General features: G+C 40.7%; 1 protein-coding gene across 6 annotated transcripts in view; it reads left to right on the top strand.

Annotated features, from left to right (window-relative positions):
• DYNC1I1 (dynein cytoplasmic 1 intermediate chain 1) overlaps window positions 1-26122 on the top strand; it is a 256182-nt gene that overhangs the window by 204762 nt on the left and 25298 nt on the right. For all 6 annotated transcript variants that reach the window (XM_037890634.2, XM_037890632.2, XM_037890637.2 and 3 more), the window contains 4 exons: window positions 1726-1859; window positions 4860-5004; window positions 20176-20316; window positions 25980-26105. In XM_037890634.2, coding sequence (XP_037746562.1) covers window positions 1726-1859; window positions 4860-5004; window positions 20176-20316; window positions 25980-26105 — 546 coding nt within the window. The remainder of the gene's footprint in view (window positions 1-1725; window positions 1860-4859; window positions 5005-20175; window positions 20317-25979; window positions 26106-26122) is intronic.

Genomic DNA, 26122 nt, shown 5'->3' with positions numbered 1-26122 from the left:
AGGGAAACTAACTCAAAGCTCGTCTTTCTCACCAACAGGAGTTGGTCTAATAAAAGTTATTACCTCACTCAACTTGTGTCTCTAATATCCTGGGGCCCATATGGCTACAGCAACACTGCATTCTTGAGATAGATCACGACAGTTATATAATCTTGTTTTAAAATAGCTAGTAGAAATTTCTCTGAAATGAACATTTATACTAATTTTACCCCTGTGCAGATACATATCAGTTGTTTGGTTTTAATATTAGTTATTGACACAAAATGCATTTACACAGCACAGTGCTACAGTTGACACAAGGGTTTGTGAACATCCCCGTTCTGTAACCTCTCCATTTACATGGGATGTCCATGCATACAGCAGCTCCAGAATTGGGTTCCAACAACATGGTACATTCTACACTGAGTCAGAAATCCCTGCTGAACTTATGCTGCTGTTGCAAAGAAAAGCATGCAACTTGAAGTCAAGGTGCTAGTCTCAGCTCGTAATTTCACGGCTTTTGCTGGTTTGTCTCACAGTCTTAAACCTTCTAGAAATATGGAGGCAGATTTTCAAAGAAGCATTGGTGTGTATGGCCACAAGGTGGCAGATGTACATATGGGGGCAGATCCTCAGCTGATGTCAATTTTCAGAGTTCCATTAAAGTGAGAGCTCCATGTAGACACCAGCTGAGGAGCTGCCCTATGGAGATTTGCACCCACACAAGCATATGCATATTTGCTCCACATTGTTATGTCTATGAATTTGCTAGTTTTTGTTTTGGCTCTTTTAACAAAGGCAGATGTTTTTCATGGGAGGATATATTGCAGCTCGTAAGGAATACTATAGAGCTGGTTCTGCAGCCTTTACTCCCATTAGGCTTCAGTAAGACTTCTACTGGAAGGGAAGGCTACAGGATTGGGCCCTAAAAGACCAGTGACTTTGGAATTTTGAAAAGGGAAAAAATATCTGGCTAAATAGCTATAAATGAAAATTGCTAAATCCATCATCTGCATTGTGGGTTCTTGAGTTACACAATTTAAGCTTCAAAATCAAGTGGTTTTGAGTTGTGTATGTGCAAAAAAAAAATCTGCTTAAACGATATGCTAATAAAATAGAGTATCCACTCTCATGTTACTTCAAAACATGGACACAGCTTGGCTAGGGAAAGTGAAAGAAAATCGGCTCACATGCTTGCAACTTGACAATAGAACCCAGAGTGAATGTTTATGGTTGCTACAACAACCCCTTGAAAAATACTGTTTAGAATGGCAATGGTGACATGACACTAACTTTCTAAATCGGTTCTATTGAGGTACAAATAGCATAGTTTGGTAAGTGTGCAGGGTGTATCTGATATTACCTGTGTTTCTCAGTAAACAATTGATTTCAAGAATGTTTGTAAATAGAAGGGTATTGTATGTTTTATTAGCGCCTGGGGCTGACAAGTGAAGCCATTAAGGTATTATCTTTAGTTTCTGCACCATTAGTTTTTAAATTCTCACCTGTCATCTCTGTCTGACTTAAGAAGATGTAGCACAGACTGATGAATTCCAGCCGCTTTGGAACCTGGGATATGCAGCAGTGTGAATGGGAGTATCACGCATTATGACTGGTGACATTGTGGTGGCTTCTTGTGATGTCCTGTGCAAAATCAACACGTCATTTAGCCAAATGATTGTTTTCATTTAGAAAACAATTGCTGAAAAACAAAAATAAAAAAATAACTCTGGACTGTTTTGATAGGAGAGCATGGAGCTGTCCTACAATAAATCCAAGCCGGTGGCAGTTACAGGAATGGCTTTCCCAACAGGAGACGTCAACAACTTTGTGGTTGGCAGCGAGGAGGGTACGGTCTACACAGCTTGTCGTCATGGAAGGTGATTTTCAGTACTGCTTACTTACAGCAGATCCTGTTTCTGTCTCTAGGAGGTGAGGCGGGTGCTAGTGTGTTGTGGAGAACAATAAGCCTCTTGGGTTGGTCCATTATTATCAGCACTGTTCGGGTTCTGTAGTTTTACACCATTACAGATAGATTAGTTTTAGGCTATTCGGATCTAAATTAGTCAAAAGACAAGAGTAGGATATAATGCGCCACACCCCCACACCCAATGTTCATTACCCTTAGCTTCATCGTAGGTCTCCACTCTGGAGAGTCAGCCCACCTTGTTTGTTCAGTTACACCTCCAGACTCTTGTTAATGGCGGGTAGAGATATAGTCTGTTAAAGGGCAAAATTCTAACCGTGCTCCTGTGAGTCTGGGGGTGGGGACAGAAGAAGGCAGAATGGCAGCAGCCCACAGAAGAGTCTCAGAGCTATTCTGCTTGCACAGGGCAGAATGGCTCCTGGGACGCTGAGACAGAACATTCAGCAGCACTCCTCACCATTTCTTAAAGCAAAAGCATTGTGCATATCTCCCACCTAGTGCCTTACGTGTGCTGGGGGTCTGGGTGCAACCCCAAGGTGGCTAACTGCTCCTCCTCAGCCTAGAACTTCCTTGCATGATATTTTCAGCCTGCCTTTTTCTAGCAGGTTACACTGGGGAGAAGCTTCCTACCCCATCTTCTCAGGAGTGCACCTGCGTAACGCAGGACAAAATGTCGCCCAAAATGTATTGCAGTCTGATCCTGCAACCTGTACTCCCATTGACTTCTATGGCTGTTTTGCCTCAGTAAGCAGCACAGGATCGGGCCATTAACGATCTTCATAGGAAAGTGAGGCTTTCTTAAGCACAGTGTAAAGACTGCCCATTAGAATGTTTTCTAGCATTATAGGGAATCTACCCATGCACTGATCTTTCGAAGTATGAACTATGACTCCAAGTATTAGATCAGGAGGAGAGCCTTGGTGCTATGTACATTCTAACATTCAATGTGGTGAAGGTGTAAATCCACTTCCATAATTTAAATGAGTTCCTTATTTTGCACCCTGTAAACTATTTCAGGATGCTGTTAGCAGCCAGAGGAATCTCCCCAGGGGCACTTCAAAGATCAGTTCCTCATGTTCATTAAAATGAATCTCAGCCATCTTGTGTGCTTGTGTTAACTGTTAACACTTTCATTGTGCAGCGTTCTTGAGAGCCTCTTGTAAAGAACAAGCTCTTCAGCTCTCCATTGGTGGGTTTACATTTTATTCAACACTTTGAAATGTACTGGGGTGATGTAGCTTCACATGCTGTTGTTTTCTATAATTCTAATGTCCAAATAATTTTCCTTAACGTTGCTGCAGTGTTTAAAGAATGGACCCTCTGTTACATTTTTTCATAATATTAAACAAATAGTCGCTTTTGTAAAGGATTATTTTCCCTTTTTTGCTGATAGTACAGCAACACTCGATGTCTCTGTCTAGGGGTTATAGTGACTGATGGTTTGAATTAATCTTTGGCTGTTTGGATAAGTGAAAGCTGCCCAAAGTCATTTCTAATTTAGCACTTCTAATCTTTCAGATGTGCCTGTTTTGTCCTCCACCAGAGGAGGAAAGTGTCAGCTGCTCTTGCTGTTCTTGCTTCTTTGCTACTCTTGCCTGTGTTCTGTTGGGAATCATTCCCAAACTGCATTTTATTTTCATCGGTCCTCAATGCTCTCCATCACAGCACAGTGCAGAGGGGAGCAAAATTCTGGAGAAAGCGGCATCTGGGAAAAACAGCTATCCAAGTCACTCTCCCCACATCCCCAGAACCTAGCTATAAAATATCCATGCAGCCCATTAGCTCTGTGGAAAAAGGAGGGAGGGCTGGAGAAAAGACCACAATAAGACTGGCGGTAAATCAGCGCTTCCTCAGAGGTATTGCAGAATTCAACCACTGGCTGATAGCCAATGGCAATGCAGCTACTGGTTCAGCCATGTTGCCATGGCTGATAGGGGTGTTTGAGGAGAGAGCCTGGAAAGGTTCCTTCTAATAGAGTTCTTGGCCTTGCCTTCTGGCTGCTCTGCATTTACTCTGGTGCTACTGAGAAGGGATAAGACTGCATGGACTTTGCGGCTGTGTTGGAGCCGGTGATATTTTGAATGAGTTTGTTCCTTTTGTGGTGTGACCGAAGGGGAGATGTTATTATTCTCTTTTCTTTGTACGGTGAGGCAGTGCAGTAAGTTGATTTGGGTTGGTTGTTAACAGAATGAGTAACACACTACGCATACGCTCTCTAATGAAGATTTACATTTTTTCCTTCTTTATAGTTGTTCTGGTCTTTCCTCAGGTGATCTGCATTTCATGTAATAAAAATGGAGCTTGATAAGTTTATGAATGGGATTAGATAACAGAGTTGCCTCCTAGAGCAGGGGACTGGACATGAGGACCCAGGAGATCCCTTCCTGTTCTACGTTCCTCTGAAATGGAAATCTTTTCTTTCAAACCAATAACTAGCCCATAGGACTTGGCGACAAATCCTGTTCGCCTTAATCATATGAGTAGGATTTGCTTCTTGGTGAACTGGCCAGCTGCCATGAGAAGGTTATTTCAGATATTTAGAAAGAAAGGAAGTTGCTAATGATGTGTCTTTGTTATTTATGCATTTTGAATTTTAATGGCTAATTCCCATGATAATGGCTCACTCTGATTTATTTGGCTCTGTGAATCTTCCTTTATTATTATTCATATTATTCTAAAGCACAGTATAGTTGATACTGTATATAAGTGCCACGTATGGATGTATTCTGCAGATTAAGGAAGTCTCAGTAAGTGAGGTTCTGGCCACCCCAGTGCATGAATTCTGCCCACAGCAGCACGTCCCTAGAGACAAAGCCTGAACTGAAAGATGCTGAATTTTACAGATTGCATGACAGTTTACTAGGGAAACAGTGAGACAAGAACTTGAAGATAAAGAAAAAAGCCTAGTATTCAAAAGTCCCTGAATGTTAGTGTGTGTATTTTCTTTCTGCAGTAAAGCAGGAATTGGTGAAATCTTTGAAGGCCACCAAGGACCTGTCACGGGGATCAATTGCCACATGGCAGTGGGCCCGATCGACTTTTCCCATCTCTTTGTCACATCATCATTTGACTGGACAGTCAAGTTGTGGACCACAAAGGTGAGAGATCTGGGAGGGGATTGGGTAGGCTTGCTTAGATAACTTTTATAGGCAAATATTGCCCATTTTTGCAGCTTATAATCAAGGCCTAATCTATTCCAACAGAAGGTTGCATCCGCTATTATTAATTAATCATTCTTTCCCCCTCATATACTTTCCTTTTTCCTGTTGCTCAAGTTAACTGTTCAAACATTGCAAAAGAAGCACAGTATGAATTTGGGGAGTTGTTACATGAAAATATCATTCTCAGAAATACTTTGAAACTTAAGCTTTAAATGAGGGCGAAGAATGTGTCTCATATGAAGGGATAATTTAGCTATGGCAATGCATGAGGACTCCGTGGCTAAAATAGTATATCTGCTTCAGCTAAATTCACCCCAGGGTCTATGCCATCCTCCATAGGCAGCTTCTCCTTGCCTACACTTCTGCATCATCCCCTGACAGAAGAAAGTCTATTGGGGGAGGATGTTGTGATGGCAAAATGCCACCCTAACCTACTGTTTACTGAAGACCTATAAGGGCCAGCACAGTCCAAAAAGTGGTGGCATTGTCTAAGAAGATGATCACCCCATCTCCTTCCCAGCCTCTGTGGATGGGATGCAGAGCCACCACAACCCCTAGCAGAATAGAGGGGGAGTCTATCTTCAACAACATCATCTGCCCTCCCTTGAGCAAATCCCCCTGGGATCAGGAACATCCAAGTTGGTGCTGAGAAATAAATGGTCCACTTCCAGGTTCAGCGAATCCAGTTCAGTGAACCTGGCCCAATGGAGCTGCACTTGTAATAAACTCTGTCGTATAATAATTAGAATAATATGCCATAGATCTAAAAGTACTTGACAAAATAAAAATTAGGGTTAGTCACCAGAACAGCATTAGGGAAATCACTGGTGATGGAGTAGATGACTTGAATAATACTTTCTATCTCTAACAAATATGATTCTCTGACAGAAGTTGACATTTTCTGGCACTTACTAAAGAACTGCGCTTCTGCAAACTGAATCAGAATGTACTACTAATATTTTTGACTTTGGTTACAGTTTGTGTTGTTTTGTATTACAGTTCACAAAGTGACCAACCCAGTACTCCATATGCAGGCCAAACTCCTAGTGTTAATAATATGCAAACAGTACACCAAGGTGTTGGCACAGAAGGAGGGTTTTTTCCTTCTGACTAGAGGAAGCCCTGAGGAGATTTAATGTAGTTATTATCAGTTGTAAAATCTATACACACTATACATGTACATGTCCAGGGATGTATTGTGTACAGACCTCACACAGAGAGATTATTTTGCGCAACAAAAATGGCCATACAGTTTGGTGAAACTAAGCAGCTGCAAACCCCATCTTCAGTAGTATTGTCTTGGTATAGGATAACTAAAGTGAGGGGAAAAATATGAAGTTGATTAAATAGACCAGGCTACCTTCATTGTGGGAGCTGAATGAAAAACAAAATCTAAACGAGTGTGTGTGGTAAAAGGTAAATTAGGTTAATATTCTTGCTGATGAAGTTATCTAAATTGAGTTGTTATCATTCAGTAGGTAGAGATTTGTTTTTGAAATGTCTGATTTTAATCTTGGCAATGTCTTTAAGAATTGCTGATGTTGTTTGGCTCACATCTTGAGCTGCACCCAACAATATTCCAGTGTTGGAAACTGACACAACCAGGAAGCATCTTAGAATGTTTTCCTCAAAGGCATCATGAGTGGGAAATGATGGTACAGATGCATAGCAAATGTAACTACAAAACGGGCTAGAGGCAGGTCATGTGACAGCATTATGCTCTAAATAGAAATGGAGCTACCTTGATACTTGTCAGTTATTTGAACCCTCCTTATGCAAAGGCTTAATTATATGTTTGTTAAAATATATAATCTCAGTGCCTGATCCAATGTCGATTGTAGACAATGGGAGTCTTTTCAATGACATCAGTGATCAGAGCTGCCACGTGTTGCACTGCTCCATGTCTGACATCTTATGGAAATTAACAACTTAATTTGTATGATTGTAAATAATTTGCATGTAACCCTAAACTTCATTTTATAGTCAACAGACCCTGCCCCAACTTGCGATGGGGATGGGATATGGAACTGCTCAAAACTTGGCAGCTGTAACAAGCATTCTGGCACATGTCTGGAGGATTGGTGGGTGCCAGAGGGGTCTGGGGGTAGCTAGGTGATGGATAGAGGTTGTTTGAAGGGGTAGCTGGGTGGGGATATCTGGTGGCTGGGTGGAAGGCTGCTGGGAGTGCCTGGAGTGGCTGTCCAGAGGGAGGCAACTGGGGGCTTGGTGGAAATATGGTCAATTGGTATCTGGAGGTGGCTGGGTGAGGCTGATTGGGGAATGGGTGGGAATCACAGTGGGTGTGTCTGGTGTCTACAGGTACCGGGGTAGAGGAGATGGGGGATGACTAGGAGCTGGATGGGGGGTAGATGGTGAATAGTGCTGGGGTAGCTGGGTGGGGGTGACTGATGGTTGGGCAGGAGCCTGGGTGGGGGTGTCCAGTGTCTCTGGGTCGAGGGGATGGGGGATCACTGGGAGCTGGATGGGGGGATAGGTGGCAAATGCTGTCTGAGAATGTCTGGGGTGACTAAAGCTGGGGAGTCTAGAGGAGTCTGGACCCCATGTTGGACCTCACCTTCTGCCCCATCCACTGCTGCTTGGTTTTGCTGCTGCCTCCTCTTCCCAACTGCCCCTTCCCCACTTAGATCCAATAAGGGGAGCAGCCGGGGGGAGCCAGAAAGACCACCCAGAGGCCTGCTCCGCAGTCACTACAGTTGCCCCTAGTGGCTCATAGCCACAACTACAGAGGGTTCCTGAAGCTCAACTGAAAGCGTGACATCTCAGCGAGGCTGCACTGTGGGGTACCAAATACATGGTTGTCATGTGAGATGCATGATATTTGACAGAACGGTCAGTCGGTGTTGAATTTGTCCATAAGGGCCTCATTCATCAGTCACTTTAATGAAATTACGCCAGGGATGAAAACAACGTTTTATCTCAGGTAGTTGTCTTATAGAACACTTTACAAATAAAACCACAGTATTCTAGAATACTGGTCTAAAACGGCAATTGCACTATTGTAGAGTGTTTTGGACGCAGCAAATAACAGTGCTGATAGTGGTCCACAGTCCGTCATCCCCAATCCAATGCCAAAATGTTTGAATCAGATCCTGCTGAATACAATAATTTAACAAAGAACTAAATTCATATCTGTAATAGGTGACCTTATGGTTCACTGTTCAGGAGAAGGCTCCCATGGTAGACAGCTAGCTTTTTATAGCAGCTACCTTTTAAAACTTTAATCTGCTCGGGAATCCAGCCAGACTGAGATACGAGACCTGTGCAGAAATGCCAGTCTATACTTCCTTTTCCTTCTCATTTGACCACTGCAATATTTTGTTTGCATATCATCTGGTTAATTCTCTTGTTTGCGGTTAGTACAATATTCTGCAGTGAGAATTTAAGCCTTTTAAATCACACTGTTCCCCTTAAGGGCCTGATCCAAACCGATTGAAAAGTCATTGGAAAGGCATCTGTTGACTTCCGTGGCCTTTGGTTCATCCCTTCAAATAGTTTAATTGTCTACCAATAAATCAGTGGGTTAATTTTAATTATTAAGTGCTGATGATGCTTTACAACGGTTTACTCAACGTTGCTTTTGCCCTTTGCTCCTTATTTGTCAGATCACTCTTTTTCAGCATTCAAAGACTTCAGAGTTTGTTTGTTCATACAGATGCTGTCTTAATCCCATGCATATTATCCTCCTCAGTCCTGAAATTCAATTCCTTTCTTTTTAAAGCTTCAGAGTCACTGTCCAATTGCAAAGCGAAACATGAAACCTACGTGTTTCTATTGTCTATTGACATTGTGCAGCACCCTGGGGTGCTTATGGGAAAGGCACTTGGGCAGTGCGAGTTTGACTGATAGATTGAAATCACTGGCTCCCTTAAAACAATCTGGTGTGACATTTTATAATCTGCCCTAGCAATTAACACACTCTTCCATCCACTGAAAGGCAGAGTTCAGACAAATAACTGAGAAAGACATCCTCAACTAGCTGAGAAATGAAGACTCTGTGGGTATCAGTGATAAAATGTCCAAGTAATCACACATCAGATTATTCAATAATTATATCACCTTTTTAATGCTTCTGTTAGCACCCAGAGAAATATTGTAGCTGGAATAAATGTCTTTTGTTAAGGTAGTGACAGAACCGGGGGGGAGAGTGATAAAAAATAATGTACACTCCTGGCTCTTTGACATCAGTGGCACCATGAGACTCCCGGTGAAGGGAATGGAAGGTTTGCCATTGACGCATGAGAGCATGCCATGTCCTGTAAGAGCCTGGGATCCAGAACAGTCAAAATGGAGGGGCCAGTGGGAAAAGCTTTGCTGAGCCTTGTCCTTAATTAGATATTGTCTGTACGGTGCCTTGAAGACGTAAAGTGCTTTGGAAAGGCTAAGCATGATTGTTTAATTCATTAACGTTCCTGTTGATTAGATAATTAATAAATGCTGTGTTGTTAAATAATGCAATATAAGTATCATTAGTATTCTGACTGTAATTGCTGTGCAGAGTGGGGGTTATGTCATGAGAAGAAAGCAGGACTGGATTTTTTGGGGCTTATCAGGACAGTGCATTATTCTGCCATAAGGAGACTTTAGCTGCAGACTTGAGGAAGTTTTCTGTGCTTGCTACTGGAGGGAGATTGTACGAGCTGGAAGAAGAGCTGGATTTTGACTTCCCTTTCCAGTCTCACCCATCTCTCCCAGTTCTTACCCTTCAACTCTGCTAGAAGCATGGGGAAGCTGCTTATGGTTGGTACACTGTTCTCCACTTGTGTCTTTGTCTAACACATGACCAGAAGGGGTAGCTGAGTAGAAGAGAGGTTGTATGTGTTAGAGCATTCTCCTCACCCATACTTGTGTCCCCGCCTTTGCCTTATGTTTAATCAGAATGGCAAATGCTGATCATTAGACTGAGAGAAGATGTGGTGTTGACAGGCTGTCAGGATCACCCCCACACTGCTGGCAGTTTTGTCTTCCTTCTTTTGCACCATTTGCAGCCTCTTCTGTCCAGTTCCCCTTTCATGCCTTGTATTACATCTTCCTTCCAATTCCCTTTGCTTGCCTGTTATCCCCTAGTTCTCCTGGGCTGCTCCAATCCACAGTCTATTGTGCTGGGCTGGGCTGGTACACTTCATTTTAAACAGTGGAACAAACTTATACATTTCAGATTGGGCTCTACATACAAAAACTTCACAATGGACTGTGGCTCAGGTGCACAGAAAGGCCTGGGCAGTTGTTGGAAGACAGTGGCAGCTGGTGGGAGATTAGGGGAGGCACATGGCAGTTGAGGAGGAAAGCTGCTGAGGTGGGATATTTCTGCTTCAGGCCGGAGTCTTGGTAGCCAGATGTTGGTGTAGTTTACACTTTGTGAGTGGCTGTCGGGGGAATAGCAAAGCAACCAACAGGGGATTTGCTTTCTTACAACTTCCTATAGTCTCCCTTTGGTTGCTTTTCCTGATATGACTCCTCCTTCCACGTCTTGGAGCAAGTGACACCAACCTGTACTTTCACACCATCTTCCCAGCCTGTAACTTGAATCCACACTTACCTCAGTTTTAAATTTGGCCTGGAGACTGAACAGCCGTCTCCTATCGAGAGGTGGTCCCCTCCTGGAAGCAAATCAATAGGGCAATGTAGAAAAACTTGCATTGCTGCTGCTGCCTGTGTCCTGCCAAGAATGAATCTGAATAGTAATAAAAAAAAGAAAAAAGATGACAATACAACCTGTGCAGTAGAACAAACGTACTCCGATGGAAATTGCTGTAGCAGGATGAATCAGAAAAATCGACTTAGTATGTGAGTTAGTCAATAAGAAAACAATTTATTCATAAAATGTCCATATTTTTTAAGTTTACTAGTACACAGATTTGTAATAGTTTTAATTTTTACTTTTCTGGATAATCAAGGGATTATTGGTCAAGGATCTAGAAATCTGATTAGCTGACATTGATTTGATCTAGTATAATACCAATTAAACAAAGGGTAGTCAGTGTCAGCGCCTTAGATTTCTTATCGACTAACTCACATTTACTGATACAAGTACAGAAAAAAAATAAATAGTATTTGTGATAAAAGTACAATAAACTTAACAAAACCATGGGAACAACGTATCAAGAGAGGTGGTGGTTCCTCCACCATTGGGAATTTTAAAAGCAAGATGTTTTTCTAAAACATAAACACTAGTTCAAACAGGTGTTAATTCAGGAAGTCCTATGGCCTGTATTCCGCAGGTCAGACTGGATGATCACAATGGTCCTTTCTGGCCATATAATCTATGAATCTATGAAAACAATTGTACTTGACATTCTATTAAGCAAAAAGGCTCCTTTTGTCAGTCAAACAGAATACAGGTTGGTACTAAAGGTACAGTACGTCGAACTTACTCCACTGCATCATTTTTTTCCTTTTTTATTTTAATTTCTAATAATTTCCTAGACCATAAATTGCCTGGAACTGAATATTCCAATGGGATACTCACCTCCTGCTTTAATAATTAATATCTCATTTTCCCTGCATGTGCCTTCTCACCAAAGCTATTGCTTTCATGCTTTTTCATGGAGCTACCGGAACTCGCACAGCAGGTAAGCACACCAGCCTTTCAGCTCTGGAAACTCTGGTTCAGGCTCTGTGGCATTAGGTAGGGACATTGAAACTGAGTTGGGAGGGCTCCTCCTATCCTTAGAGGACATTTGTCCATATCACAAAACCACAACAGTTCGTAATTTCTGTTCTAGAAGTGGACAGATCTTTAATTTAAAACAGGAAAAGCAGTTAATTCAGCGGGGGCCTTGGCGGTCCACACAACCAAGTTGAGTCCACACAAGTCCACACAACCAAGTATTGGTAGAGCTGTGTGAGAAACCCATCTGATTACTTATGCTATTACTGGCACTAACTCACATCCTTAGGGACTAATCCTGAAATCCTCACTCATGCATTGACCCATTAGGGTCAATAAACATCATCCTCAGCCCCAATAGGTTGCTTTGCAAAGCTCAAGTGTTGCAAAGATTCCTTGAAAATGGCCTAGGTGGCCTGCTGAGGATTCCTCTTTCAAAGGGAAATCCCTGAGAGGTGGAAAGCTAGTATAGTGGGTTCTATATTACCTCCATTTATTAGCCCTCGGCACAAGGAGTTGTGCTGGGGAAGGAAGTGTGGCTGGAGCACATTGTGCGTCAGCAAGCCATGACTACCAGTATGGCTCTTGAGGGCGTTCGAAGGCAGCTGTAGGTTATAGCCCAGGGACTGCTCTAACTTGTGCCTACAACCAGTTCATCCCCAGACAGCTTCATGGACTGAGGAAATGCAGAGGTGTTATAAAGACACCTTTGCCCCCGCCCCCCCTTGTGCCTACACTGAGTGCCCCTGGGCCTGACATGAGGATTAGGGCCACTGAAACTATTTGGGCGAGTGAGGGTTGCATGCTCAGGTCTGTAATCCATAACTTTTACTAATCGTAAAAAAAAAATCTTTATCTTGGAGTATATCTCACAGCAGAAAGAGGGGTGGGGTGAGACAGGTCTACATTTCAACCTTTTACCAGTATATAATGTCAGTTAGGAGGGTGATGTATTTTTTTACATCATTTCTATACCAGCAAAAGCCTTAGTGTAGACACAAGAACAAAAGCACTCTTGCCAGTATAAGCTGTGTCTCCATTAGAAGGTATAACTTTTGCTATTCTGGCAACCTTTTAGAGTATAGACCATACCTAAGTGACCTGAATCCACTGAAACTTTGATGCTCCCCACGAAATGTTGCTTCCTTTTGTCTTGCACATACTCCTTCCAGCCCTCTTGGACTCTGAACTTACGTACCCCAAAAAACTTTGTCCCCATTCTCTCTCTGAATGGCCTCCTTGACCATCCTCCAGTCTCCCACAGATTACAGTGGAGTTGTGTCCACTTAGCCCAGTGGCAAATTTGACCTTATTTTTTCATGGATGGACAGCTACATCACATCCCCTAGATTGCCAACTGAGATCCAGTGGCACTAAGAATCCTTCTTTAATCTGCCCCTAAGAAGTATATTTCTATTTAAGACTTCATCTCTTTAACAGAAGTAATTAAAACTGCTAATCACTGCATATACTCACTGAATCAGATTATAGATTAAAACAAAGGGTGATAACGTTATCATGCTGGATTTCATGGAAATGTTCTGTTTGCCATGTGAGTTCAGGAATTTGAATTTTGTCCAAGACCAAAGCAATGAATGATTTTGCTTCAGAGCTCGCTTTTTGTCAAAAAGCCAAACTGACTTGGGGAAGAGGGTGGAGCTGCCTGTTCAGACAGGATTTTTAGTTTTTGCCCTTTACCTCTGGAGCCAGAGGTCTGGCTCTCATCCAGCCGTACGAAAAGAAGATTATGGTATTTTCTAGGTAATTTTAAGGAGCAAAACCAAAGTGAAGTCAGGTGGTTTCGAGGCAGCCTTGAATTTTTCACATTAAGTGTTTCTCATGATTTTGGTTTTCGGTGTAACTGTATTTTAAATAGCGACAGGAAAATATGCTTCAGCAGATAGGCATATTCCAAACCCTGTTTCTTCTTGCTTATGAAGCATCTTGTGAACAAATCTCCATGTAAGAAAATAAAATAGGAATATTGTGAGAGGTGGGGCTGGTGTGTTAAACCAAAAGGGCCAAATTCTGCCTGAGAATGCACTTGTGTAAATTCTGTTGTAATCAGTGGAAGCTTCATGCACATATCGAGAGCAGAAGTTAGTGTTAGGGATTCATCAACTGACACAAAATTGAGTCCCAATCCCATTTAAGTCAACAGCAAAACTCTCATTGACTACAATGGTGCAGAATCAGGCTGCAACTATGAAGTATTTCAGAATAATTAAGACTATATAAAAAAAATAAAAAATTTGTAATGTATCTAACCAACAAAATTTTCCCTCCATCTTCTACCTTGTTAAATACAGCAACCCCAGTTGTGCTCTTTGAAATATTTTGTTATTAGAAGGAAAGGAAATGTGTTCAGAATCCTACAAGATGGGGTTCTCTTCAGTAATAATTAAGCTCAGAGTTTGCAGTTGCTGACCCAGAAAAACTCTGCAGACCTCTTGATCCTACCAGCCACAAAGACTAATCCTGATGGCTCAGTGTAAACTGCTGTTTGGCCACATTAGAGATTTGTCAATATTCCCCACCCTCCAGAGTGCAGATTCTAGCAAGTGGCATGTTGAGAATGAAACAACAGGGCTGCTGAGAAGGCATAATAATTCCCCGAGCACAAGTGTGATACCAGACTGGCCACCCCGTGATGAAATTGTATTTTCTATTTTTTAAAAAGAACAACTGGGCTTTGACGGGCCTGATCACGAATGTTCCTTCCTCCTTCCAGTGATACCCATGGTGTTGTAATAACTGTGGTCATGATCCTTTGTAACTGCATCCATTAGATCCTGCATCCCTGCCTCATTTCCCCACTCCATCATCATTGCCTATTATTCACAGCACAGAGCAGGAAGAGGAGCAAGGTGGTGGGGGGGCTGCAGAATGACTCAGGCAATAGTTGCAGAAGTGGAGGAGCATAGCCATAACCATCACCATAGAAGAGGAGAGGCTTACTACGAGGCCTAGTAGTTTATCTGTTGGCAGAAGAGGAGAAGAGGAGGCAGAGAAAAGGGGGACAGAATGGTGGCGGTAGGAAATCCAAGACCTTCTGTGTTTCGAAGTCAGATGTGGGAGTGAGTGAGCCACCTAACCAAACAGCAACAGCAACATATTTCCCTAAGCAAAATATTCTTCCTCAAGGCTTTATTCTTGGTGTTTGGAGTGCACAGGTTACAAGCAGCCCAGGCTATAGTCCTTTCCTTAACAACTTGGGGCCTGATCCAGTGAAAGATTTCAATGGGCATTGGCTCAAGATCTAGTTGAAAAGCTCTGATTCCTCTCCTGTCTAGCTGTCAGTGAGGTGCTTTTACACAGTCCTCCGCTTTTCTCTGAGTATCTCATTGGGTCTCAGTCTCCATTCCTGCATCATTACTCCACCCTCTCTACCAGCAGATGATCTAAGGTGGAAGTTAGCTCCCTAACTGTTGATATGAGAATAGGATGCCAGATTAGATGTTCTTAATTCTCCTTCAGATATTCTGAACAGAATGTGGTGGTTGTTTTGCTGAGGCAGCCAGAGTACTCTTTGGTGCTCCCACATTGTGGGAGTCAGAAGACAAGTTCCTCAGAGTGTTGGCCCCTCTGGCTCCATCCCCTGAGCACCCTCGCTCATGCAACAGTATCCAAGAAAGGCCCCTCCCTACACCTCCTCAAATCCTGCTCTCCCCCCCCCTTCAGTGAGCATACTGGTTCCATTGTGAGAGGGCCCTCTGTATGCGAGGGAGATGGGGAAGGATTCTCCGCTAAACAAAGAATGCACTAAGCCATATTCTTCCTAATGTCAGCCAGATAAAGCCAACTCTGGCCAATAGCTGCCAGTATGTCCCAGAGCCTTTCTCTGAAAGAATAAAAACATTTCTGCAGGCAGGATGATGAGCTGAGTAAATTGTAAATCAGTCTGCGATGCAGTTAAGGCACAGTCATGGGACCTTCCGTGATGCAGAATAAAACAGGTATGATTGGTGGAGCTATGTGCTGATTTCTGTAGTAACAAGATAAGGATAATACATTTTGAACTTTTTAAATAATGAGATTCAAATTTATCATTTGATATAATATTGTAATAAGTCATTTACATATAGGTAAGAGCTGCAAGAAAAATTGTTCGAGAAAAATAGTCCTTTAAAATAAATCAGTGGCTAAAATGCATAGTGTAGTAGGCATATGGAAAAGTGCCGACTTAATAAAAGGATGCTTTTAAAAATAAAAGGTTGAAAACCCCCACTAAAGCTTAGCTGATGAATTCAGCAGTTTTGAAGAAACATGGCCCAAGTGCAACTGGCCAGCGAGAAACAATCTGCCAGTATAGCAAAGGTATGCTGAAATCCCGGTCCTCTTGAAATCAATGGCAAAACTCCCACTGACTTCAGCAGAGTCAGAATTTCACCCAAAATTGCCTTTTTCAAAAATAAGTGGATTTGGCTCAAGACATTGCTTTCATCTATTTGTTCTGTATGTAAGAATGATAATGGGGGCTGAAACTTAAGAATGCGAGCTCATCAAGTTTCAATTCCAGTTGTTTCATAACATTAGCCATATGGTAGGTTTACAGCTTGTAAGTCAGAAGTTCAAGCAATTTAAAATGGTGTTAAAATAAACTTTACATGGACTCACATTTTAACAGTTCCTAGAAGAACTGGTTTGAAGTGATAAATGTGATCTTGCAAATGCATGTTCATAGGAGTAAGGACTACTCACATGACTAAGGGTTGACAGGCGTGGGCCCTTAGTCAGTGGGTTTACAGTAAAGTCTGAGGCCCCAGTCCTGCACTTGTGCACTATGAGTAGTTCCATTGAGGTCAATAGAACTACTCAGAGTGCGTAAAATTAAGCATGGGCCTTACTGGTGGCTTGTGTAGAAAGGTTGCCCAGTATTTATTTCTTCTCAAACGAAGGGATGCAGTTCACAGACTTACATTCCCATAACATGTTTTCCAATAATAAGCTAGTGATTGGTTAACCAGGCTACCTTGGCTATTTGAGCGGGTGGTATTGCTTATCTCCCTGTCCCATGCAGACCCACATTCGGATTCATTAATATGAGTCTCATTTTCTGAATGGTTTGGATGCTTCTTAAATGCACATTATTCTGGCTGTCCAGATTTTAGCCCTGACTTCCGTTTTGCATGTTTAGATCTTCACTGTCATGGTAATGATAATGCTTAGTGCTTAGACAGTGCTTTTCATCCATCAATCTCAAAGCACTGTACAAAGGAAGGTAGGTATCATTAATCTCACTTAACAGTTGGAAAAATTGAGCCATATAGGGTGAAGTGACTTGCCAAAGGTCACCCAGTAGTCAGAGTCAAGAACAGAACGCAGGTCTCCTGACTCTGTTTTCAGTACCTTATCCTCTGGATCATGCTAGTCATTATTTGGTAAATATATTGCTGGAGTTAAAAGGCCATAAAAAGTGAATGACAGAATAAAATAAGAATAAATCCAATTTCAGTATTTCTTAAAAATGAAATGTTGATTGCAATCTACTGTGGATAGATTTTGTGCCTCTTAATCACATGGCATTTTGTGACATTTATGGTCCGTATTACTGTATTTGTAGTGTATTTTCTGTGCATGAGAAAAATATTTGCCTATCAGCAATTGGATGGACTTTGTTTCCTTTAAACACTCTATTTTATAGTACTGTTAAGTTTTCTCCAGCAAACTTTTATGTCTGAAATCTTTGAAACACACAGCACAATTTACAATGAAAATATAAAATACTGCATGCTCTGGGTATGTGTTTTGTAGACATTGTGGAGTTATGTGACCTGCTCTGAATTCTATTTGCGGGCTTTCAGCTGAAGATATTAGCTCCCAAGTATCTTTTACAATACTTCTGTCTCCTCAGAACCCTGATCATCACTTAGCCCCCAGTTCTGCAAACACACGTGTGCTTAATTTTAAGCATGCATGTCGTCCCATTTACACTGCAATGGATCCATTCATGTGCTTTTCCTTATTTGGGAAAGAATTTGCTCTTGCTATTTTTGTTTGTTTGTTTTTGCAACACTAAGACTCCAGAAGACAATATTTAAACTTTTTAGAAAGAGTACACATCAAACTGAGGTAATTCCTCATCTTGAGCTCTAACTGCATTTTATTGTCAGTGGTTTACATTTTAAAAATAAAACAAAATATTTGTTACATTTATGAAATAAAAAAGTATAAGGCCGAATATGAACACTTGATCCTGCTTCCACTGGAAGTCAGTGGCTAAACTTCCATTGACTCAGACAGAGTTAAAGCAGGCCTATAAGTAGTGTCCAATGCCTTTGTGTTTTAAAAAGACACTGTCATGTAATTAAAGCTGCAAATATACTGTTATAAAACCTATGCTGAATAGAAATGTTTTCATTAATTCTTTTTATATTGCAATGAAAACACATACATTCCTAGGCAGTGTGTGTGTCTGTGTGTGTGTTTTGTGTGTACACTCACAGACACCGTGGAGGAATATATACATACACACATACATATATAATATATAAAATTTAAACACTGCAGCAGTGTGTAATGCAGGATGATGGAAAATGAAACAAACAAGAAGTAAACTCTAAGTAGAGTTGAAGCTGACCATTCTATTTTTATTGACAAAAATTAATAAAATGCAAAAAGAAACAGCATAATAAGTAAAAATTCAGTTCCTTCACTTTTAGAAATAATGGAGATATTAATAATGCAGGTAAGAAACTGTTAATTAAAAATATTATTTTTAATTTGAAGGTATTGTTCTAGAACCTGATCCAAAGCCAATAGAAGGACTTCCATTGCAGTAGGCTTTGGATCAGGTCCTTAAATTCCACAATTTTATATGCAAATTGGTTAGTTATCAATAGCTTATTAGCAAATAATTACAACTGCATGAGCTATTTCATGTGTTCTCAGCATTAATTTATGTTTTCTTTCCCTTGTTTTACTATCAGGACAGGGTGTATTCTGCAATGACCTTCTTGAGAAACCCCAAATATTTAAAACCAGTGTAAAAATAGGCTTACAAAGGTCTTCTGTATGTAGTGTTGTTGTAGCCCAGTGGGTCCCAGGATATCAGAGAGACAAGGCGGGTGGGGTAATATATTTTACTGGACTAACTTCTGTTGGTGAGAGAGACAAGCTTTCAAGCCTGAAGAAGAGCTCTACCTATGCTTCAAAGCTTGTCCTTCTTACCAACAGAGAAGTTGGTCAAATAAAAGATACTACCTCACCCACCCTGTTTCTCTAAGGGTCTTCTGTGTAATACTTTACCTGATACTAAAGTCCCTTTACAAGTGTAGGGTAGAATCATAACTTTGAATTCTTATGTTCTCTTTCTTCAGATCTCCATCATACCCTGCTTGCAAAGGCATTAAACCAAACCCAAAGAGCTGTTACAGACAGCTGAGTGGATGTGGAAGACGTTTCTTTAAAAATCCCATTGTTTAGATTTCTGTCACAGACTCTGAGAATACTTAATTTCTCTTATCTCTGGAGTTTTCATTATCATTTAAATTTCATTTTACATTAATTGATCAGGGATTAGTGAAAGCATTATGCAAAAATTAGAATAAGAGAAGCCAGATGCGATGAATAATTCATTATGTCCAATTACATTTTATTTCTGGTGTACTTGCAAACTTGCCTCTGACTTCTAAGGTGTTTTGAAATGACAATGTTCGCTTCAAATAAGATCTGCACCACTTAATTTATGTGGCAACTACAGTCTCCCTGCTTCGCCTTCCCCCCATTTTAAAATTGAATTGTAACCAGTTTGGGAATATCCAGCTGTCACTAGACTAATCTGAATCACCTGGGAAAGAAGAGGAGGCACTCTCAGAGGGAGAGCAAGTATAAGCCGTCGAAATGACCCCATGAAGCAGCAGACAATGAATTCAACGAGGCAACCCCTTTGCTATCGCGTCATCCGGGAGTCGGTCGCTCCCCTTAGCGATGCCCCTTGTCTGTCTTCCGCGGCGCAAAGGGGAGATAGCAAAGGCTGCTAATTGGCCGCGGCAACCATGCGCGCGCCGCTAGGTGGCAGTCGCTGCCTTCCAAGCAAGGAGCCCCTGTGGGCGGCTGCTCCCTGGGAATCTCGTGATCCTTATCAGGTCAGCCCACAAACCTGATTTTTTTGTGTGAGCAACATGCAAAGCGCTCCCTCGCCCAGACTCACCCCCCTCCCCCCCCGTCCCAAAATAGGCCCGGGAGCTAAGGGGCAGCCGCGCTGCGTACCTGGGTGGAATGTCTCGAGCTCTATTTGAGCCTGCTCAGCAGCTCCCCACCCAACCACCCCTTTGCCCCCCCCCGCCCCACTGTATTTTATTTATGCCACTGGACAGTTGTTGCCCCATTAAAGCTCCAGTCCCACCTTCTGCAAGGACCTTTCATCTGGGGAAGTTTTATGACACTTGGTAAATGTGCAAAGTTTTTAATTAGACTCGCCAGACAGCCCGAGGCAGCACTAGCGCCACGAAGTCTTCATGCTTCTCTCTGCTTTACAGCACAACAAGCCGCTCTACTCCTTTGAAGACAATGCAGACTATGTCTACGATGTCATGTGGTCACCAGTGCATCCCGCGCTCTTTGCCTGTGTGGACGGGATGGGGCGCTTGGATCTGTGGAACCTGAATAATGACACCGAGGTGAGGCGGGGTGGCGGGGGGAGCCCTTAACCCTGCGCCGGCCGGGGCGGGGGAGAGGAGGAGAGAGAGGCTGTTAGGTCCCTGCCTCTCTGCCTGCCGCTACCAAACGCTCTCCTCCTTGTGCCCTCCAAGGGACACGGAGCTCCCACTCCCTGTGCGTTTCAAAGATCATTGGCCTGCCCGCCTTGGGTGTTTCAGGAGACGTGGCTCCAGCCTTCTTGTGTACATTTCAGGGGACACTGAGCTCCCCCTTCCTGTCCGTTTAAGGAACATTGAATCTTCCCCCCTTCGGTGTGGTTCAAGGCTCCTTGTATGTTTCGTGCAAGTTAAAATTTCCGGGGGAAGGGAAATAATGCAATCCCCATTCAAAAAAATCAAGCACAGAGCAGCAAATAGATAATGTTTCGCTTACTTGGGAAGGATACACTCCCTGCCTTTGGATTTATGTCAAGGCAGATTTTTAAAATCTCTCCCATTTTGTGATTTTTTTTTTCCTTTTGGCACACGGCTTCAGTGAGCCATTTAAAATCTCACCATCTCCCCTCATTCAGATTGTCACAGCTTGACAGCCCTGTACCAACACCACAGACCTGCCAAGTCTGTCTCATGTAGAGTGTGAGACCTCCTAGTTTGGGATCGATTTTAAGGCAGTTTTGTAAGTCACTCACTCTTAGGATGAAGGATTGTTTTTATTTCATTACTGTTATTTATTTATGAATGATTGTTATATTTGGTTTGTTATGTCTTCAGTCTATTTCAATGGAACATTAACTCTCCTTCATAATTGTTTTTCCCCCCAAATCTCCCGCAAATTGTCACAGCTTGACAGCCCCGCAACAGTACCTCCAACCTGCTAGGAACTTAATGATGCCCATGTGTTTCCCACCACCTCTTACATTTCTTTCAACCCCATTGAAACAGAAAGGGCTAATAAGAGAACTCTTTGCAAAGATGAAGTAGCAAATACTGTACTTAAAAACCAAGCAGCCTCCTTCCTAAATATAGATAGTATGAATTTTATGTTCCTCTTTATTTTTGTGTCTGGTATAATTTCAATCTGAATATATGACTCCAGATGTTTAAAAATATTTCTAGGTATTGAATGAGTACAATCTTGCTTTGATTTGAATTTTCCTTTGACGAATGTTTGCTGTAAGAACCATCACTGTTCTAAATGACCAGTGTGTTTTGATTATACCAGCAAGATTCATATTTTTCCATCACCCAAGCACTAACTGTTTGTTTTCAATACTCTGCAATGGCATAGTGCAAAAGTAGAAAACAAAACAAAAAAATCAGCATAAAAATAAGGTCACATTTTAATGGACAAGTTCTTCTCATTTTCTAAAACAAATGAGGAGAACGAATGCCAATATTTTCCCCATTTCCTACAATATTTCTTTAAAGTTAGCTCATTTATTACTGTGTCTTTCATGTAACAATGATAGATACACATTTCAGCCAAAGTAAAATACAAGTGCAGTTTATGGTCTCCAAATCAGTGCTGCTTGGCCATAAATAAATGTGGACAGGTAAGAGGAACACACGCTGAAAACTGTATTGTCACGTGGAGCAGCCATGCCTTTTGAAGTGTTCTGAGCAGGAAGTACTGCAGCCTTTTTAATTAGAAAGCATACAGCTGGAGGATATCCAGGAGGACTCTCCTCAGAATTTCTTTTGGGGAAGGGAGGAACATATCCTTCAGGTGTTCTCATTAATGCCACTTTAACAACATAAAAACCTGTTACAGTTTTAAAAAGAAAAAAAAAAAAACCCTTTCTGGTAAAATCCTGACCCCTCTGAAATCAGTGAGGACTTTGCTGTTGCCTTCAGTGGCACTTGAATTTCACCACAAATAATTACCATGAGCTGCCTGGTTCTGCTCCCATTGCAGTCAGTAAGCTGGATCATGCCCTAGATGACCAGGCTTACAGATACATTTTGAGTAAGAAAAGGCAAACGAGCATCCACAAAAATGAATTCAGAGTTTGTTCCTGCATTCTGTACACACCCTCAGCCACCAGCAGTTTCACAAAGAATGTTCATTCATAATGGTCAAAATCAGCTCTCATATAAGTGTAAATCTCTATCGAAGTCAATGGTATTATTACAGATTTACATCAGCATGAGAGTTGAATTTGGATCTCTGAAGAAAAAATTACTATTCCAGTTCTTTAATAAGCAGTGATGGAATAACTTGAAAATGTCTAGAAATCATAAACTAGCAGAAACTAAATCAATGGGAGGTTTTGGATTCGCAACGAAAGCAGATCAGATAGAGTCAGTGAAAGAAAACCCTACGCAATTCTTTTAAAAATTACAACTGAAGGTGATCAATGTTTTCTTTGACCCTTTGCCTGGTAGGTTAAAATTAGATTATAATGGTTTTCTATAGTTGATTATTAAAGAATCTGAACAAATTATTCTGTTTACTAATGAAAAATCTTTGTCAGAGTTTTATTCATTAGTCATTGTAATAAAAATGAGATGACTAACCTGGAAAATTCGTGGGACTCCTTAGCTCTGTTTAAACAAACAAAACTTTCTAGTAATAGATGTCAAATACAGATGGAGGAAAATGACAAATATATTAATGGCTTTTAATTAGATCTACTGATGAAAAGTGCTATATAAAAGGTTGGCCATTATTATTAGTAGTAATTATGTTTTTGTTTCTTTGATTTTAGGAAATTAGCTGCATTAATGTTTTGTTATTATTTTGAAAACTGATGGAGAACATATCGGTTTTTAGATAACTTACAAAAAACCTTCCAATTTCTTGAAATATAATACAATTTCTACTAGTCCTTTTCTCTATAATTATTTTTTTCATTATGATTTTTTAACAGTACCTAGCCCTCATTCTAGATGCTTTTTGATCCAAATGGCTATAATCTTTTGACTATTATCACAATCAAACTTTAAAAAGGGCTGAACTAATCACATGTATCATTCTGATTTGTGGATAACATGTTTGGTTTTTGTAATAACAATGAAAGTTATCATATTTGATTTATTTAACATTAACCCCCCCTCCCCCTTCCCCAACACTTCTTTACTCTCCTGCAAGTTGTATAACATTTTTAGATGTACCAGTATGTCAGATTTTCATTTAAATTTAGGATGGAAGATCTTGATTTCCCAGTGTGTCCACAAAAAAAAATTTTTTTTTTGCCTGGCTTAAAGGTAGAATCAGCATCCAGGTTATTGCTCAATCATCTCTATTGATTACCGTTCAAGAATGATTGATATTTTTCCACTTTGCTGCTCTATTATGTTGCTTTCAATAGTATTTTCTTTTGTATGTCTTGTATATTTTGGCTCTGAAACTATGTAGATGGCATTTATTTTGTTAAGTAGATATGAAAGATATCTCTAAACAGTTTTTTTTTTAACACAACATAAGCAACAAAAATTAAAAGGTGAATTATTAGTTGTTGATTTTTTGGTGACTGATTTCTCAGTCTATTTGCTAAATTCATATGCGAAAATGGTTATAATCTGACAAGTGTCAGTTTATAACTTTAGATAATTTATAAAGTATTTTAAAATATAACTTTAAAAACATAACTGTGGTGTCATATAACCATTATAAGGTAAATTCAGATCTTTGAAATGTTAAATAGGTGTGTGTAATTTAAACTATCATTATTCAAAGCAGTCAAATCTATTTTAAGATAATGTAGAATGACTACATATCTCTTTGTACAAAAGGAAAAAAGGAGGGGTATTCAAATATTTTAGAACTATTTCACAATTGCTTTGATGCTGTTAGATAAATTTGTTGTGTGAGAATGATTTTTACTAAACCATTAGAAGAGTTTAATTTATAGAACCCTGAATTGGTCAGCATGCCCTTTGTTTGTTTTTCTGTTCAACACAGGAATAATGCTATATTAACCCAAAGCAGAGGTAGAGTACCTGTATATATTTCAGCATTTTGAAAGGTATAGCTAAAATTCTATGTCTGAAACATACTCCTTTGAAAGAACTTATATATTTTTGATCTACTGAGGAACAAAACTAACTGATGAAATGGATTAAGTAACTGCTCTAGTGTTCAATTTTGTCTGTTGGAGGATTTTTTCCTATAAATTATATAAAATTAACATAGCCTTAGGAGTTAAAAGAATTGCAGAGACTTCAATGATGAGGAGGGTGAAGCATATTATCACATGATAGTTTTTATTGCTACTTTACGCCAGGTAATTGGCCTAATAACTCACATTGAAACCTCTGATTCCAACACACCAAATAATATACCTGAGATGAGGAATTACAGGAGATGCCATCTTTCATTGGTCATATAGCACTGATAGGACCTAGGCCTGAAACAATGAAGAGAGAAGCTCAGTGGCTTATTTGCATCTCAATACCGTCTTTACAGAGTGGGGGTGGGGGCAGGGAAGAAGATGCGGTAATCTGCTTTCTGATTGCTATCCAACATTATTTCTGAATTACTGTGTAAGCAGATCTATTCTAACTTGTCTTGGGAGGCTCAAGGGCACTGTAGTGCAGTAGTTTACAGGGATGAGGGTTCAGCATACCAACCCAGTTGTTCTGAAGTACTAGTTTGGTTTTGCAGCCTTTAGTCAGAGTCTGTAACAAAGGGACAGAGTGAGTTTCCAGATCTTGAGGTGCTAGGTAAATAGCACAGCTTTACAGTAATTGTTCTGCTGCACGAGTGACTGTGCACAGTTATTGACTGTAGCTGGAGTCTCCCAGGCAGTCTGCAAAGGCTCAGCTTCCAACTCTCACTGATATCTCATGCCATTTAACGCTGTGGTTTATTTCATGAACTGTACATTAACAGTACGTACATGTGCACATGTGTGTATCTTCCACCACATTGCCTTACTTTAACAGACAGTCTTGCATTTACACTTAGACTTATTAACATAAATGCATCTTCCTAATGAAGTGTATTGGATTTTTGTAACATAATCAGTGGTCTAAAATTGGGTGAAAATCAGTAAAAACTGAATAATAGCTTTTGTGAAACCTGGGATTTTTTTTGGTAAAAATCGGTAACAACTGAAAATGGAGAGTCTTATGCATGAAGCACATAAGGGCCTACCATTGAGGAAGAATTATAAAAAAGGAAAGAATAGTATGGAAATTACAAACGTCTTGTTTTGAACTGATTTTCTTCTGTTTCCGTCCTACCTTGCTACTGAAATACAAAACTAAAACCAAAACATTGACGTAGGTCAGTAAAATATGGTTTTCATAAACGCTGCTACCATTCTGTGAATTTTCAAACCCCATTTTAATACTATCTTTAAGCCTATGAATTCCTGACACTCAGTTGATTCTTAACTCACTTCTTGATCAGAAGTCAGTGCATACTGAAAAACAAGCTGCTGTGGTTTTGCATGTCTCCAGCCAGGAAAAAATATTTGTACCATTTACTGTGAAAAAGTCTCCCGTACCCTTCCCAAACAGTCTGTCTCATTCTTCCCACCTCCCATACCTCAGTAGAGCATGTGACTGAAGAAACAATTAATCTTTTTTTTTTCCTCCCCCTACACAAGGGATGTATGTTACCTCATGTAATTCTAAGGGACTTGTGATTCATCCACTGAAACAATAACATTCTAAACTGACATATTTGATTCACTCGCAGCATGATTTCATTAACATCATTATTATTGATGCAATAGGTTCCAACAGCCAGTGTGACAATTGAAGGAGCTTCTGCCCTCAATCGTGTCCGTTGGGCCCAGGCTGGGAAAGAGGTAGCAGTTGGAGATTCAGAAGGCCGCATCTGGATCTATGATGTTGGAGAGGTACTTGTTCTTTTAAA

The sequence above is a fragment of the Chelonia mydas genome, chromosome 2, assembly GCF_015237465.2.
Source record: "Chelonia mydas isolate rCheMyd1 chromosome 2, rCheMyd1.pri.v2, whole genome shotgun sequence".
Lineage (NCBI taxonomy): Eukaryota > Metazoa > Chordata > Testudines > Cheloniidae > Chelonia > Chelonia mydas.
Note: the sequence above shows the minus strand (reverse complement) of the source record. Positions and strands in the feature narration are given on the sequence as shown.